Below are 16856 nucleotides of genomic sequence, written 5' to 3' on the forward strand. Positions count from 1 at the left end.
GAAGTGAGGAGGTGTTGTGGGTCCAGAAGGTCTATTTAGGCGGCCACCAGGGGATTGAAACAGACGTCTAGTTTATCAGGTTACTTGGTGACATTTGCAATGCTTTTGCACTCCACATATAGTTTGCAGACTTTGATCATCTAAAATGTAAAGAAAAGGAAAAGTCTCTAATGCACAGCAGACCTTTGTGAAGAGCTTTTACCTGAAACCACTTTGAAGGACTCATTGTGCCCTTTTCCATTCACAGTATATCACAAAGTGGGGTTATTATCTAACGCCTCCATTCCTGCCATTAAAAACGTGATTTGAAGGCTGCTGCCTGCCACCATGCAGAGGCTGCCTCTGACGTCTGACGAGCATTGTGCACAACATCAATTAGTCTATGACGAGAACGTCCATTGAGAACGTCCATTATAGTCTGGTGACGAGAGACTGCACCTTGAGCCTTGAGTGCAGAGGCAAGCGGAAAAATACAGACACAAATGAAACACCATTTTACCTTCATTTTCTGTTTATAGCAATGTCCTTACCACGCTAAGACCCTGCAGGCTCACAAAGACTGTGGAGCGAGTATGAACTGGCAACAGAAGTTTTGAATTCAACTCATTCCATTATTATTATTATTATTATTATTGCTATTATTATTATTATTATTATTATTATTATTATTATTATTATTATTATTAAAACCATTCTTTAACACATTGACTGCCAGCCGTTTTTTTCTTGCTGTAGGTAGCTTCTGCCAAGCCGTTTTTTGAGGATTGTGGCTCATTTTACAAGAGCCGAGGATTATTTTCTGCTTGGAGTTTGTGAACATACAATATCTCAAAAGTACTAATAGAATGTGTACTTTCTCTGTCTAAAAGAGTTAGTTTGTAGAGTTAGTAGTTATGTAAGCATTAGCAGTTGAATACAGCATGGTTTTAGCGTCAGAAAAAATATTCAGAGATAAACGGCTTTTTGTGAAATTCGATAGAAATGTCACTTTAACCATTCATTTTTGGCTCTCTCTCTCTCTCTCTCCCTCTCTCGCTCTCTCTCTCTCTCTCTCTCTCTCCCTTCCTCTCGCTCTCCCTCCCTCTCTCTCTCTCTCTCTCCCTCCCTCTCGCTCTCCCTCCCTCTCTCTCTCTCTCCCTCCCTCTCGGAAGGGAGACGCACTAGGTTTAATCCTAGTGAGAGGGGGAGAGGGAGAGAGAGAGAGAGAGAGAGAGAGAGAGGGAGGGAGGGAGAGAGAGAGAGCGAGAGAGAGAGAGAGAGAGGGAGAGAGCGAGAGGGAGAGTTGCTTCAACTCCTCCCTCCGTGGGCGTTCTTCTTGGCTGCAGCGGCCGTCACAGTCTCAGTGCTTTTGCTGCTGTCCTGTGCCTGTCTGCACGGCCGCTGTTTGAGGAAGTCGGCATGGACTCGCTCGCTTCTTGGAGTTTTGGTTGAGAGAAGCTTTTGCGATTCTGGTCATATTTATGCTGCGTGTTTCAAAGTGTGTTCCACCTGTAATGTATTATGTAAATTTGCAATCCTGCATCGCCAGCAATCAGCGCGAAAACGAGAGCGTTTTCCCCCATCCATTTTCATGAGAATGGCTGGGGTGAGAATGGCGTGACAAGTTAAAAAAATGCTTGCCTTCCTCTAGCCAGGAGAGCACTGTTGCCACTTAGTGGGTCAGTGGAATGGGTTGTAAACGTTCGGTGGCTCCAATAATTATATAAGAGATGTAAAAGGGTTAGATGCACATCCCACGGTCAAAAAAAAAAAATCATTTTTTTGACGAGTCAAGTCGTCGCTGGCAGTGAACAGCTGGATTGTGTTTGACGACTACACTCGTCGTTGGCAGTTAAGGTGTTAATAATGGCTGTCTGATGTTAAGGACACTTGAAGGTAATTGTGGATGAGTGGGTTCTGCCTTGCATTGATTACATATTGATAGATTATATTCTTTAGGACTTGCTATTTTTTTCTAACCCGTCATAATTCACACTATAGGCACATTTTTACATTAAGAAAAACACCAATTTTAACCAGTTCATATCTGCAAAATACATTTAAACTCGTGTCTGTTTGTCATTATTCTCTCAATGAATTTGAAAATAAAAACATCAACATAATATTTTAGTTCCAGCTGATTTTCCGCTGAGTTGTACTGTAATGATATTGTATTATATAAGACTAGTGCAGTGCCTGTTCCCCTCCCTCCTTCCCTCATTCACATATCATGCTCTTCCACTCTTCACTTCCTTCCCCTGCCTGCACCTCTCCCCCAATTGGTTGAATTGCATGAAATTCGACACCGCACATGACAAGTTGAGATTAGAGAGATTAACTTTATTGTCACTTCATGGTACAAGTATCACGAGCGAAATTCTGCTTGGTTCGCTCTCAGGTCGGAGAGCAAAACCGGGTCGCCATTGAACAGCGCCAGCAATTTGGATTGGACAGCTTGTCCAAGTTTAAAGTCAATCAGACGAACGGTTCTCGAGATACGTGAAAGCAGTGTTGATTGGTCGAATATCATGAAATTCGACAATGCACTTTCTCGGGTCCCCAGCAGCGCAAACGGCAAGATTGAAGTCGATCGGACAAGCGGTTCTCAAGATAAACCACTTTTTGTATTGCCAGTAGGTGGTGCTATGACTATGCACGTGTCCAAAATTCACCGCATTACTGAAATAAGAGTAGTACATTTAGCATAATATTCAGAAATATTAGGAAGACTTGGGAGATTCTGTGCATGAAACAGTCACTACCGTGGTTGTGAAGGCTAAAAGAATCTTAATTTGTAAAATCAAATGCCTTACCTTGGATAGGTACCATGGGAAAATGCCGTCATAGTTTTCGGGGACGCCTATTTTAACATTTGCCCCAGAGCATGGTGCAAAGCTATAAAGTGTCACCAACTGCGAAATAAGACATGAACTGTATCTCAGTGACATTGTTCATGCGTAGTTTTGCTTTTGTAAAAGAATAAACTCTATAAAAGGATGATGGAAAGAAATGATTGTATCTTACTGTGAGCGGTATAATGAACATTGGCACAGCTCCTCTGTCAGCCATGAGCCTCTGTAAATGAAGCAGATTCACAACACTTCAGGCCACCTGCCCTCAGCCTAACAATCAACACCATTACTGTCTTGTTGTTACTCATTCACCACCATGAGATTCTTTCATACACTCAGCCGTGTTGGGGGTAACTCGTTACAAAAGTAACATATTACATGTAATATATTACTTTTAGCAGTAACTCGGTAATATAACTTATTACCAATAGGATTTCAGTCATATTTTACCAGTTACTTTGTCAAGTAACACAAGTTACAAATTTAGTTAAAACATTTTTTTTATCAAAGCACAAACATACAATCATTTCCTAATCAAATTGTGTGTTTTTATGCAAATAACCACAACAGATGACAATAACAAAGGAAAAGGATAACATTTAGAATTTTGGACGGTTTACACTGACTTCAAGGTGGATGAAATTATTTTTCGGGATGTTCCGGGGCTGCGATATCATTCTGCTACTGCTGTTATTTTGGTGAAAGTAATGCAAAAGTAGTGTAATAAGTAACGAGTTACTCTACACAGACAGTAATATTGTAAAGTTACTTTCAAATGTAAGTAACTAGTAATATGTAGTATATTACATTTTGAAAGTAACTTGCCCAACAGGCAGCCTACATGTTAACCTCACTTACATGGGAATTTGATGGAACACCAGATAACCACACTTGTCACAAAGGAGCAATAAAGCCACGCTCTATTCCAAAATAACGCTTTGTTCCATTTGAAAATGGAGTTGCCTATGAAGACAGATGAACTGAAATATGTCTAGTGCATTTGCCTTTTGCCAACTTGTTTTTGAATGTCACCTAATGAATTGCATTCTTTAAAGTAATTGCTTAGCCTACGACACTGCAACGCATTGCAAAACTATTCATGATCAGACAAAAAAAGAAGAAGAAAAGTGATTTAATTTCAGTTAACAACTAAATGCCTCACAGTCATCTTTGAGAAACAGCTCTTCTCAACAAAGCAATGCACAAATAACAGATACTGTAGTTCTTGTCATGTCCCTATATACACACAGGCAATCCATTGCAATCCAAGCGTCTGTGGCTGCACAGTGAAGAATAACAACAAACAGCAGATTATGCTGATTGCTGAAGCTGGCATAAAGTGTCATCAGTTAAATCACACCAAATATCAAATGCTATTCTAGAACGGTTCCTCCCGTTTCATTCTTACCTTCTCTGAATGATGTGTGCTCCTTCCAAGAGGTGTGAGGAGAACAGTTTAAATTGGGTGGAAAAAGTATGTACTTGTACTCCCCTCAGTGGATTAATGGTTAACACCTTCAGATAACCATGCTTAACTACCTTGTTTCCTTCCTGCAAAAACCAATGGCGAGTGAGGTTCCATTCCACTGATACAATCAAATGAATATTCATGAGGGACATAATAAAATGCTTGGGACAAGATGGACTTTATTTTCTGTCGCACGCTGTCTGAAAGAAGAAACCCGGGAGAAGGAATTTGACTTTAGATTTTTATTGCAAAAAAAAAAAGGTCAAATGTAAACAAAGAATTTCAAAATAATGTCAAAATAATGTCGAGGTTCACAAGACCGATATCATTTATTGCTTTGACTCATTCATTCATTCACAACCTGAATTGAATGTTATGGAACAACATAGAGTAACTTCACTTCCTCAGCTCTGCCATCAATGACCTAGTCCTCATCAGTAACTTGGCTGTAGTACGAACCTGCGTGCCACGTTTCAAGTAAATACTCCAGATGGCCCTAAACACTGAGAAGAACATCGTCACCTTTTTTTTCTGGACAGCGAGATGTATCGCATCAGTTTGGTTTCCGTATATACATCGACTCCCTCTCAAACAGAGGAGCAGAAAAACAACCCAATAGCAAGGCATTCTTTACAAGTCATAACTAGAAATAACAAAGCCTTTGTGGATTTATCACACACACTTCATAAGTCATACACACGATGACGGCAACACATTTAAGGCGGACAAAAATAAACATATTTCAAAATAAATGTCTTCACTTTTGAAAAAGCGTCATGCAGATTATCACCGTTATGATATGACTTGAACAACGCCAGTCATGTTTTATGAATTAAGTCTTCTAGTTGCTTTTGTTTTTGTGTTTCTAAAAATAAAAAATATATTGCATTTCTGTACAGCTCTATCGTTCCTTCCGGGTTAGTGTTAAAACACACACAGCGTCTGGGTCTTCAGAGGCCAAAGAAAAAGATTGGAGTCCTTCTGCACCGCCTGGCCCTCAGAGAACTGAGAGGTCATGACAGGACTTTGACTTCTGCCTGAAGGCCATCTTCTTGTTCTTGCGCGCGACCATGCGGCCCAGAAAGCGCTTGGCCTTCTTGCCGATGCTCTCGCGCCGCTTGCAGTTGGCCATGCGCCGCGCGTTCTCCTCCTTGCTGTCCTTCCTCAGGCGGATCTGTCGCACGATGCCCTCGAACAGGTCCTGGACGTTGTGGTGGAGGGACGCCGACGTCTCGATGAACTTGCAGTCGAAGACCACCGCACAGGCGCTACCCTCTGCAACACGGGACACATGGGAGACGGAACATGAGCTGTGAGTCATTCATACTCGAAGAACAGTGGGCCTATGAGGAAGTGTAAAAATCCACAAAAACATTTAGAAAATTTGGAAATTCAAATTTCCAATTTTTTTTTCTGTTTTCTGAGTGTGTAAATCAATCTTAAGGGGGGAATACAGTAGGAGCCTGACCCTGCCTGAAAACACATAATAGTTTTCAGTGGTATTTTTGAACGCAAACCTGACCTGAGCAGAACCAATTTTTACTGATGCAACCAAAACTGGTCCGGACCAAATTGGTTCCGTCAGATTTGGGCTTGAATGTCGAGCTATAGAGTGAGCCACAGACTTGTTCAATGATAATAATAATAATAATAATAAAATAATATTACATTTTGCAAGCCTTTGTTTACTTCAACACTCACTTCTATGAGTTGAAAACCTTACAGCGGCCTGTGGTACATTTTGGATCCGAAAGACTATTAGCCAGACGGTCAGTGATTTACAGAGACGCCTGTAGATCAAATCCAGATAGCAGTGACTCACCATCAACAGACACCTCCCTGGAGCGCACCAGGTCACTCTTGTTGCCCACGAGGATGATGGGGATGTTCTCGGACTGCCTGGCTCGGCGCAGCTGGATACGCAGCTCGGACGCCTTCTCGAAGCTGGACCTGTCGGTCACTGCATAGGCAATGATGTAGGCATCTCCCATCTTCATGCACTGCTCCTTCAGCCACTGGCTGTTATCCTGCAGGCCAAAGCAGACATCAAGTTTAGCAATATACAATCATCTGGCTCTTTTGACTCATGCAATATCACAATTAGACTCCAACTTCTAAACTTGGAGACATCAAAGCATAAATACATGAAGATACATGAAGACATGAAGTCTCACCTGTTCCCAGATGTCGTACAACATGATGGCTGCTTCCTCCTCGTCCACCACAACAGATCTGTCATAAGTGTTTCCTGAGGAAGGAAAAATATATAGATATATTAGCCTATAGATTGACACAGAGGACTGAAGCACAGACAATCTAAACATTCATATTTTTTTAATTATTTTCGTCAAACTTATTTTCTGCATGTTTGTCTTTTGGTACACAGAGTGAAATCAGAAAATTGGCAAAATTGTGATATACAATATGGCTGGTGCAGCTTGTGAGTGGGTCTATGATGTGGATAGTGCCATCCTGTTCTCTCATTGGCTTGTCATATTTTCCCTTCACACTTGGGTGTATTTGTGACGGTGTAGTAGGGTGCCTAGAGAGCGATCGAGCAATAATCAATACATGTGAGCCATGTTTTTTTTCTTCCTATTAATCCATCAGCCACACTTTGTCACAGTGTTCTTAGATATTCCAGCATGATTGACAGCTCATAATCTTGTCATTAGTTTGTATCTGACCAATCAAAATGGAATGACACACCCACATATTCATCATCTCTGAATGTTAGATTTTGAAATATGACGTTTTTTTGTCAGTCTGGGATGTCAAATTATTATTATTTATGATCAATAAGCTTACAAATGTGTTAATGATTCATGTCATTAGAAAAAAAACTATTAGTTATTCATATTTTAATAATCGCCCTCTTCACCTCACCACCACACACAGCCCATTCATATCTCCATCATCACACCATTTAAGAGAGAGAGCGAGAGAGAGAGAGAGAGAGAGTGAGAGTGTGAGAGAGAGAGAGAGAGAGAGAGAGAGAGAGAGAGTCGGGTTGGGTGACTGATTGATGACCTCACTTTACCTGCTTCATCGCAGTCGTGACCATCCTCCACGCCGCCGAAGACGCGCGCCAGGCTGGACTTGCCCACGCCGTGCTCGCCGAGCAGCACCACCTTGTAGACGGGGCACTCGGGGTCGCTGCCGGACGAGATGACGGAGTCGGAGGAGTCGGACACGCAGATGTCCCCGTACTGCGGCTCGCCGGTACTAGTCGAGTAGGTCGTGCAGCGCAGGAGGTTGGACAGCTCGCCGGTTTGGCCCGTCTGTGGCATCGTGGCGCGCAGGTCCCGGTCGTCCACGGGCATGCTCCTCCGGTGCAGGTTGGGCAGATGCACGGGGAAAGGCACGCTGCCTCGCCTCTTGTCCATGTTCCGCAATTTGTCGCCCTTGTTCAAAGTCATGGTGCTTAGCGAGGATCTGTGGAGCGACGTGCCGCGCGTTAATGACACCTCGTCAGCACTGTCATCTCATGTTTCAGTTGGAAAATATATTAGCCTGTTATGTCATTGCAACAATCTGAGGTGGAGTGTGGAGGCTATCCCCAACTAAACCCACTTTATTTATGTTATTTATTTATTTATTTATTTAAAGAACAGTCTACACACACATCATGAAAAATATAGACCTGATTCATTTTAGCTTGATTTTTGCTTTGCAATGTCCAGCGAGTGCGACTAAAGATATTATCACGTTTATTTAGCCTACTACTACTACTACTACTACTACAACAGCCTAACAGAACACATAGCCTGGCTATAACATAAAACAGCTTAAGATGCCCCATAGTGGAGTGGAAACTTACTTGGCGATTGTAATTAAATCCGGGGAACAGGGAATCCAGCAGCCACCGGCAGTTAATCCTTTTTGAAGTGCTGTGGCAGCTATAAAGAGCTTTAGGTTCAGTGAGTCTGTCTGCTGAATGGTGCTGATCAGCCTATTTATGCTGGAGCTGGAGTGACGTCGTGAGGGATTCGCCCCGGAGAGTCGCGTCTCCGCTTATTATAGTGGTGCGTAACGGTAACATCATATAGAGAGAGAGAGCAGGGGGAAGGAGGGAGGGAGGGAGGGAGGGAGGGAGGGGTGACTGGAAGGGCTGAGGAATCTCCCTTCCGCCATACCAAATGAAGCGTATGAGTCTGAGGGCGCAGCAGAGTGGAACAGGCAGGGAAAACCCATCTGCGCGTTTTGGAGAGACCAGCAATCCTATAAATTCCCAGACATCATAGAGGCTTAAATATGCTAAGTGTCCGATGCATATGAGGATCCTTCAAGCAAATGAATGCTTATGAAAATCGAATTGCTATTATTGTTGTTGTTTATTTATTTATTTCGTCATTTATTTGCACGTGTTAGGGTGGTGGTGATGATCGATTATCGAATGAATGAAGGTATTTTACCTACCTTTTCATTTACTGCTAAATCACTTCAGAGGCCATTCAATTTGACATGAGGGGAGGCGCCCCCATCCACCACTGGGGAATAAATACATGGTGGAATTCCTAGAGAGAACATCTCTCACATCCCTATCTGGATGTAAACAAACTGTTCCTAGAGAGAACATCTCTCACATCCCTATCTGGATGTAAACAAACTGGCATTTTGAAGGGTTACATTTCTGAATAGGAAATAAATGTTGGTACCTCAGGGAAGGAGGGATATTACTATGAAGACCCCCCCCCCCCCACAAAAACAAAGAAACAAACAAACATTTGAATCTTGTCCACTGTCTTCACATAAGAGGACACTTTCTGTCACAAAAATTATGCACAATTTCGGTTTATAAACCTATGGAACAAACTCCAGGCAAATTGTGACTCATTCATTTAAAAGGCTATAGCTTGCGTATTGGAGCCATAAATCATATAGGCTAAATAGCCTACCATAGCTGAATGTCTCCCCCCCCCGTTCCCCCTCACATTCTCCCCCAAATTGTACTTGGCCAACTCCCCCTGCTGTCCCTTGGCGCTGATCCACCCCCTCTGCCGAGGGGGGGGGGACCTGTTCTTCGATTTGGGGAGAGCCGTTCTAGCACATACAGTATACTTCCTCTGATACATATGCAGTCATGAGCCGCTTCTTTTCACCTGGCAGCGAGGAGTTTCACCAGCAGGATGTAGCCCGTGGGAGGATCACGCTATTACCCCCAGTTCCCCTCCCCCCGACCCAGGCCCGGCTCCAAACCCAAATTAAAGAGGGGGCTTTTAATTAGCTTGGGGGGGGGGGGGGGGGGGGGGGGCACTCCAATGGGGGTGGACCTTGGGGGAGTTTTGTTTTTTTGTGCTTTTTCTTCCCAATATTTTATTCATTTTTCAGAGCATAAGAACAAATTCAAGCTCAGACACAGGAAGAAGAAAAAAACACACATATATTATCAACATTCCAACGCCAAAATGTGGTGCTACTGTACCAGCCGCATAAGGTGCTTATAACGGCGTTGTGTTTGGTGGTAATTGCAGCAACCCATGTTAAGGGCTTGCCCAGGGCTGGATTCGAACTGCCGACCTTCGGCTTGCTGGGCGGACACGCTAACCACTGCACCAAGAGAGCTATAGCTCCCTTGGCGGAGCTGATTAACGTGCCTTTATACTGGGGGGAGTGAGTTGAACCAACCTACTCGCTACACATTCATTCGGTTACACTTATAAGAGGTGTTGCGCATGGGACACCACGCAAGTGATCCATGAGAGAACTGCTGGGCAAGTTGCTTGTCACTTTTAACCTCGTCAAAGTAAGCTAGGAACGGGTCCCATGATAGTTGAACATTTCTTCAGTGAGTTGGTCCTCAGGAACCTGAGTCTCTCTCCATACATCTAACTGAGACCATGTCCATCAGCCAGAGCTGAAAGGAAGGTGCAGAGGGGAATATCTCATTTGAAATGCATGATCAACATTGCGTAAAAGTGCACAGCGGCGCACACGTGCACAAATATGCCCAAATCAACAACACAGCATGATGATCAACATTACATAAGAGGAACACACAGTGACAGCGCACAATCAATCAACAGCACTGCGTTTTGTGCAAGACATACAGATAAACAGCATGAGAGAATAGCAGCAGCATTATAGGCCCTATGCTTGTCCAACAACACTGACTGACCTCTGAACAGCAGAAAAGATAAATACAACGCGGAACGGCACGGCAGTATAGACGGTTGACGGTTGGATGTAAATCTCTCTAAAGATTTCTGAGCAAGTGTCTTTATTTCCTTTTTTTTTAACACACATATTATCTGGCCGGGCAAAGACGGGAAATGGGCGGGCCTGGCCCGGTCTGGCCCGCCCCCAACACCGGGCCTGCCCCGACCAGGTGCCCCGCCCCGCCCCCAACCGACCAGAGGAGACACAAACAGGACACACACATACCCCACCGGCTTCCCACCACTGAGATAAAGAGCTTCCCACCCGCAAACACGGCCAATTGTGTCAGTAGGAACATCTGACCAAGCCGGATGAACCACTGGCCGGAATTGAACCTGGGTCTCCGTGGTGGTAAGTGAGTGCTTTGACCACTACCCAGATGTCCAGAGTGTTTTAATTTGTTTTTTTTCTGTTTTCTTACTTTACTTTGACATGCATTTACTTAACTCTTGCAGCATTTTTATGTATTTCATTTTGCGCTTGCATATAATGTGTAACTGGACGGCGCTGCTCTCAGTGCTGGAGCTGAAATAAATACAATTAATTTACTAATGGTGTGTTCCTGCCCCCTTGTGGCTTCATGCTATAATACAACTTGAAAGCTTGACTCACTGCTTTCAAGTGTGTGTGTGTGTGTGTGTGTGTGCGTGTGTGTGTGTGTGTGTGTGTGCGTGTGTGCGTGTGTGTGTGTGCGTGTGTGTGTGCGTGTGTGTGTGTGTGTGTGTGTGTGTGTGTGTGTGTGTGTGTGTGTGTGTGTGTGTGTGTGTATGCGTGTGTGTGTTTATTTGTAAAATGCCCTGGGGGGGACTGTCCCATAATTAATGATTCTGCCATTTTGTGCTGAATTCAGTGAGTTCAGGCAGGGCATATGAGAGTTGCCCAAAAGGTCAGTGACTACTAGTCACGACAAGTGAGCACTCTCAAAAAAAAAGTTCAAAAGCTACGGTGCAAGGTGCAAACAATATACAAGAAACAGAAAAGCCAGCACACTGGTTGTTTTTAATACCTTCAGTAGCAGCAGTGACATCAATAGACGTACGTTTCGAGCCTTCAAGCCTTCCTCAGCATCAAGCCTTCCTCAATGCTGAGGAAGGCTTGTGCCGAAACGTAGCCTACGTCCATTGTTGTCAGTCACTGCTGCTACTGAAGGTATTAAAAACAACCAAAAGGATTTACTTTGAGTGCTGGCTTTTCTGTTTCTTGCATATGAGAGTTGGTCAACAGTAAATCTTGATGTCCCTCCTATAGGGTCATCTCCTGTTCCCCTTCACAGGACTGACCTATAGTCACTTTCATTGCACATAGATACACTCTATACCATGCACTCATGCACATATAGCTACCTATTGCAACCCATAATTTCCTAACTCAACAATAGCTGAATGGATGGCTGACCACAGACCTGGGACTGCCTGCTCAGCAGTTAAAAAGCCTATAGGGTTAGGTTAGGTCATCAATCATCAGAGATGGGACAGCTGACCCATCTAAGGTCTGTTCAGCCTTTGAGAAACTACATTGTATGAACCCCAACCCCGGTCTGGAAAACAGTGGTCCCCAAAGCCTCCGGGACACACTCACATTCACCATAAATGACTGATGATGATATCACTTACCGGTATGTACAGATGTCACCAGTGATGTCGCTTGAGCACTCAATGATGATGTCATCTGTATGATGTCACCAGATATCATCGCTGCATGGGTTACACAGTCAAAATTGATGGATATATAATTAATGTCCTCTCTATGCAATGTGACATATGGAGGAGTTGCATCTGTGAATGTCACTTAACAACATCTGCTAGGCCTACACAGAAATTTGAACTTGCTTAAAAATTAATTAAAGTTACTCAAAGGAGAATTCAGGTCACAGGCGGAAAAAATAAAGAGGAAAAAACTAAAGACATTTGGCACACACAAAAACCGGCTATCTATGATATAACAATAGCGAGTCACAAGACTCTGCGCTGCGCGACTTTGCTGATAGAACAGATGTTGTCAGGGGGTACGCCTATTTTCTCTGTCCGACAGTAAGCCCCGGCGGATAATGAATGGAATCATATCCATGTTGCCAGACACTACTAAAGCGAGTTTGAGCCAGCCAGACGGCAAAAAAAAGCAGTTTTAGCGAACGTGGATGGACAATGCATGCCCTGATGGGACCACATTGCTCCAGCTGTAAACAAGGCTATCTCGGTGAGTACTGAACCCATTTAAAAATAATATGTCACACATTATTATTATTATTATTATTATTATTATTATTATTATTATTATTATTATTATTATTATTATTATTATTATTTACATTTCTTCTTCTTCTTCTTCTTCTTCTTCTTCTTCTTCTTCTTCTTCTTCTTCTTCTTCTTCTTCTTCTTCTTCTTCTTCTTCTTCTTCTTCTTCCTCGTGTTTATTGGCAGATTACACTACAAGGTTACTACAAGGTGCATACCGCCACCTACTGTAATTTAGTAGGGATGGAAACCTCACCCCGGAACTCGTCCCTTCATGCTTGATAAAGCGCATGCGCATTCCTCTCGGTTGTTCGACCTCTACTACAGACCGGTAGGAGCAAACCTCTTCAATCCCAACGATTGTTTTGCTTAAAATATCCGCATGTCTCGTGTTTGTCTGACAGTGTGACCGTGTAGTGTCATTAATAGCGCTGCTCAACACTTGTAGTTTACCAGTTACTTGGTTTTAGCCACTCTAACGTTAGCTCATTCTGTGTGCAGCTAATCTTGACCTTAACTTGGGAGCACTCACTTCACACAGCTAGTTAGCAACAGCAGTGCCAGTGACAGATAACTAACCGAAGTTGTCCCTTCTGTTTTGTTTGTTGCTTGCTGCGAACAGACACTGTCACTGCCAGCTAGCTCCCTTGGTTGACCTAACCCACCACAATGTACGCCTGTGCTAAGTTCGTCTCCACGCCCTCACTGGTGAGTTTGTATGAATGAACGAACTGTCAACATGGTAGCTAAATATTCATTGTGTTCAATGTGCATTAGATCATTTTTGCAAGAAGCTGGCGTTAGCTAGCTCAGATCTGAGTTCAGAGTGAAACAACCAGCAGTATTGATATATAGCGTTAGCTAGCTAACAGTGACACACTGTAGCCTTCCTGTTGCCCTTCTGCTAAAGTTAGCTAGCCTTGATGTTAACCCCTGCAAGGCTGCTGCAAGGGCGCAGTGTTCTCATACTTTCAACATGAGCAAGGATGCAGTGGAGGACAAACCCGTCTGAACTCAATTTATCCACTTTCATCTATGTGGAATATTGTTTGTTTACCCACCTTTTTCAAGCTAATATGAATCTGTATCATCTAAAATCATAGACATGACATGATTAAGTAGTAGCAGACATATTAAGCCTACATGAAAATGTATAATAGTAAAGGAAAAAAATAAAGTAATGCTGTAATGAAGATTTTTTGGTATATTGTTTAATTTGTTGGTTGTCAACTTCACCAACTGGAGTTCATGATGACAACAAAGTGGGTGTTTTGTGTTGATGCAGATCCGTGCTGGATCCCGGGCGCTGTACAGACCTCTCTCAGCAACAGTGGTGTCAGATGCCAGGGGAGCAGAGGTGAGCAACTAGCAGTGCTGACAGCTGAATAGTGTTAACTGACACTGGTGACTGTCTGTTCACAATGATTAGTTGAAGAGAGCCATCATTTTGCAATACATTACAGAGCGCCCATCCCCTTGCAGCTTTGTTGTGATCCTGCTTATTTTGTGTTAACTGTAGTTTGTTTTTGTTTCAGGCTACCTCAATCCTGGCACCACAAAGCCTGGTGGCCTCCCACCAGCAGATGGTGCTGCGTGGTTTCCAGACCAGCGCTGTGAGCCGCGACATCGACACTGCCGCCAAATTCATCGGAGCAGGAGCCGCCACTGTTGGAGTGGCTGGGTCTGGAGCCGGTATTGGAACAGTGTTTGGTAGCCTTATCATCGGATATGCCAGGTAAATTAAAGACATCATCTGTGTCATCTCTTAGAACAATTATTACTCTTTCCAAGGAACTTATGTTTTCAACCCCAGTTTGTTTATTTGCCTGTGTCAGCAGGTCAAAATAAAGATTTACATGATATAACAAGGCCTCTTTAAATGTCAAACGATCAAATATGGTCTGAGAAATCTACCGAGAAGTCTGTAAATTTGACTATGGGAAAGTATGGAATTTTGAAATGGAAAATGTGTAGGAACCCCTGATGTCTTTGGGTGTAACAACAAGGTGGAGAATTGTTCAGCGTTGGCATGAAGTGGCTTCTAATTATTTAATTTGTTTATCAAGGTTTTTTCTTAATTTTCTATAAATCAAATAAGGAAAAGGACAGCACTCCAAGTTGGTGAATGTATTGCCACACAACGAACATTTCAGGCAGCTGTCCTCCTTCAGCGTCCAATGGCAATTACAAGTAAAAGCGTTTCACTGGCAGCACATAGCACGTGGGGAGGATCACGCCATTCCCCCCAGTTCCCCTCGCCCGTGAATAGGCGAACCAACCGACCAGAGAAGGTGCTAGTGCAGCGACCAGGACTCAAACCCACCGGCTTCCCACCCGCAGAATTGTCTGTAGGAATGTCTGACCAAGCCGGAAATACCGCTGCCGGGAATTGAACCCGGGTTTCCACGGTGGTAGGCATTGGTGCATTTACCTCTAAACTACCTACACCCCCGGCTTCTAATTATTTATGTTATAATTATGCCATATGGGCGTCGTCAATTAAATTTAATCTTTGTTGTCTGCTAAAGGAAATTTAGTCTGCAACAAAACCACAATACAACATACAAATGAGTTCTTCATCCTCTTAGTTCTCATGTTCTTGTCTTATGGTTTGATTTTAACCATTTCTCCTGCTGATTTATCCCAACTCTCCCTCTGACTGTCTGTCTCTCTGTGTGTCTGTCTCTCTCTGACTGTCTGTCTGTCTGTATCTCTCTCTCCCTCTGACTGTCTGTCTGTCTGTCTCTCTCTCTCTCTCTAGGAATCCATCCCTGAAGCAGCAGCTGTTCTCGTATGCCATCTTGGGTTTTGCTCTCTCTGAAGCCATGGGTCTCTTCTGTTTGATGGTTGCTTTCCTCATCCTGTTTGCCATGTAACCAGTGTGGCATTTGCTGTAAAGTGGTACCTCACCATTGTTAACCGCAGTTAGTGTTGCCGATTCTTCGTCATGGGTGTTTCTTGGATGATTGTGAACCCACTGATGTGACTGTATGACACACACACACAGGTGACACACCAAAGTCGTTATGTTCTTAATGATGGGTTTTGTCATGGAATTGTATATTTCTTCTTCAAATTTGTTTAACAAAAGAGAACATGCAACCAATAACAGAGAAATAAAGTACGGTACATTTAAGTCATTATTAAGAAGTGTTTGTGTGCATTTGTTGGGCTAAGATTTTTATGATTTTGATTATTTCAACATTTTAAATTGAGCAGGTCGGCTGATGGCAGATATATAATGCCGATATGTTGTTTTTTGTTGTGTGTGTGGGTTTTTTTTTGCAGGTGGGGGGGCATCTGATAAAATACAATTTGATATGTAATAACATGAGACACACACAAAGAAAGAAACCCTAATATTAATTTGTCTGCATTGTCTCTGCTTAAATAGATCTGCACTCTGCAGTGGCCACAGGTAATCAAAAAACAGTGACTGAAAAATAAAGTTTTGGTGCACTTAAAACACCATTTATAAGCAGATAACACAGCACCTGCTTGTTTCTGGGAGAAAATGAACATTTCTAAATATGCATAAATAAATAAATATTAGTGTACTGCACAAAGTAGCAGCATCCTTTGTTTTTAGTCCCACTTGAGAGCAGACGTGCAGACATTTTGTTTATCGGCCAGGCAGGCATCCATTCAGCTGATGCTGATTATCTCATAATTCCATTAACCGCCAGATGAATCTGTCGACCGATTAATGGGTTTATAATATTATAAATTCAGCGTGTAAAGTGTATATTAAGTGGCAGTGAGTTTCTACTGTGAACCGGACACGTGCACACAAGACACAAATCAAATCTCAATGATTGCTTGGGTTTTGACAGCACCTTGATAGTCCCACAGTTCACAGTTGTTCTAACTGTGACAGTGTTTTTGACAAACTCATTTTCAGTGAATTGACTTTGTAGGCTATAGCTCAGGCAGAACTAAGCTGATGGTGCAATTTGTTCTGAATTTCCTCCACACATCCCTTGCCCCAGAGCTCTTTGAACAAGATAAAGGGAGGATCTACTCCCCCCCCCACACACACACACACACTTTATAATATCCCAATGTCAAAGTAGCTGCCTAGAAATGGGGAATAATGTGGAAAAAGGAACTACCTATTTGTTACGGCCCCCACATACATCAATAAAACAAGGCTCAAGTGGAGAA

At 43.1% G+C, this 16856-nt stretch overlaps 3 protein-coding genes across 3 annotated transcripts in view; 1 reads left to right on the top strand and 2 right to left on the bottom strand.

Annotated features, from left to right (window-relative positions):
* Positions 1-3048, bottom strand: part of cdh16 (cadherin 16, KSP-cadherin) — a gene marked incomplete at both ends in the record, with an annotated part of 40333 nt that extends 37285 nt beyond the window's left edge. The window contains 2 exons of the mRNA XM_083662141.1: positions 2793-2891; positions 3004-3048. Of these exons, the coding sequence (XP_083518267.1) occupies positions 2793-2891; positions 3004-3048 (144 nt within the window). The remainder of the gene's footprint in view (positions 1-2792; positions 2892-3003) is intronic.
* A 1563-nt stretch (positions 3049-4611) lies between these two features.
* On the bottom strand, positions 4612-8254 carry rrad (Ras-related associated with diabetes). The gene is made up of 5 exons (XM_083662065.1): positions 8120-8254; positions 7340-7734; positions 6474-6547; positions 6122-6326; positions 4612-5574 (listed from the first exon to the last, which is right to left on the bottom strand). The coding sequence occupies exons 2-5, from the start codon at positions 7716-7718 to the stop codon at positions 5297-5299; spliced, it is 936 nt and encodes a 311-aa protein (XP_083518191.1). The 5' UTR covers positions 7719-7734; positions 8120-8254; the 3' UTR covers positions 4612-5296.
* Positions 8255-12968: 4714 nt separating this feature from the next.
* On the top strand, positions 12969-15833 carry LOC310799638 (ATP synthase F(0) complex subunit C3, mitochondrial-like). Its single transcript, XM_083662229.1, has 5 exons — positions 12969-13023; positions 13315-13400; positions 13978-14049; positions 14228-14427; positions 15454-15833. Exons 2-5 carry the CDS (start codon positions 13362-13364, stop codon positions 15566-15568), a joined length of 426 nt encoding a protein of 141 aa, XP_083518355.1. The 5' UTR covers positions 12969-13023; positions 13315-13361; the 3' UTR covers positions 15569-15833.
* Positions 15834-16856: the final 1023 nt, after the last annotated feature.

Source organism: Poromitra crassiceps (assembly GCF_964638095.1).
Source record: "Poromitra crassiceps genome assembly, chromosome: 28".
NCBI lineage: Eukaryota > Metazoa > Chordata > Actinopteri > Beryciformes > Melamphaidae > Poromitra > Poromitra crassiceps.

Bases quoted from the DNA above. Each gene is read 5' to 3' on its own strand.
- rrad (XM_083662065.1), bottom strand. From the start codon at position 7,718: ATGACTTTGAACAAGGGCGACAAATTGCGGAACATGGACAAGAGGCGA. The intron at 6,327-6,473 runs GTGAGACTTCAT...TTTGGCCTGCAG, and splicing joins TGTACGACATCTGGGAACAG to GATAACAGCCAGTGGCTGAA. The intron at 5,575-6,121 runs GTGAGTCACTGC...CCCGTGTTGCAG, and splicing joins CAGGGAGGTGTCTGTTGATG to AGGGTAGCGCCTGTGCGGTG.
- LOC310799638 (XM_083662229.1), top strand. From the start codon at position 13,362: ATGTACGCCTGTGCTAAGTTCGTCTCCACGCCCTCACTG. The intron at 14,050-14,227 runs GTGAGCAACTAG...TTTTTGTTTCAG, and splicing joins CAGATGCCAGGGGAGCAGAG to GCTACCTCAATCCTGGCACC. The intron at 14,428-15,453 runs GTAAATTAAAGA...CTCTCTCTCTAG, and splicing joins CTTATCATCGGATATGCCAG to GAATCCATCCCTGAAGCAGC.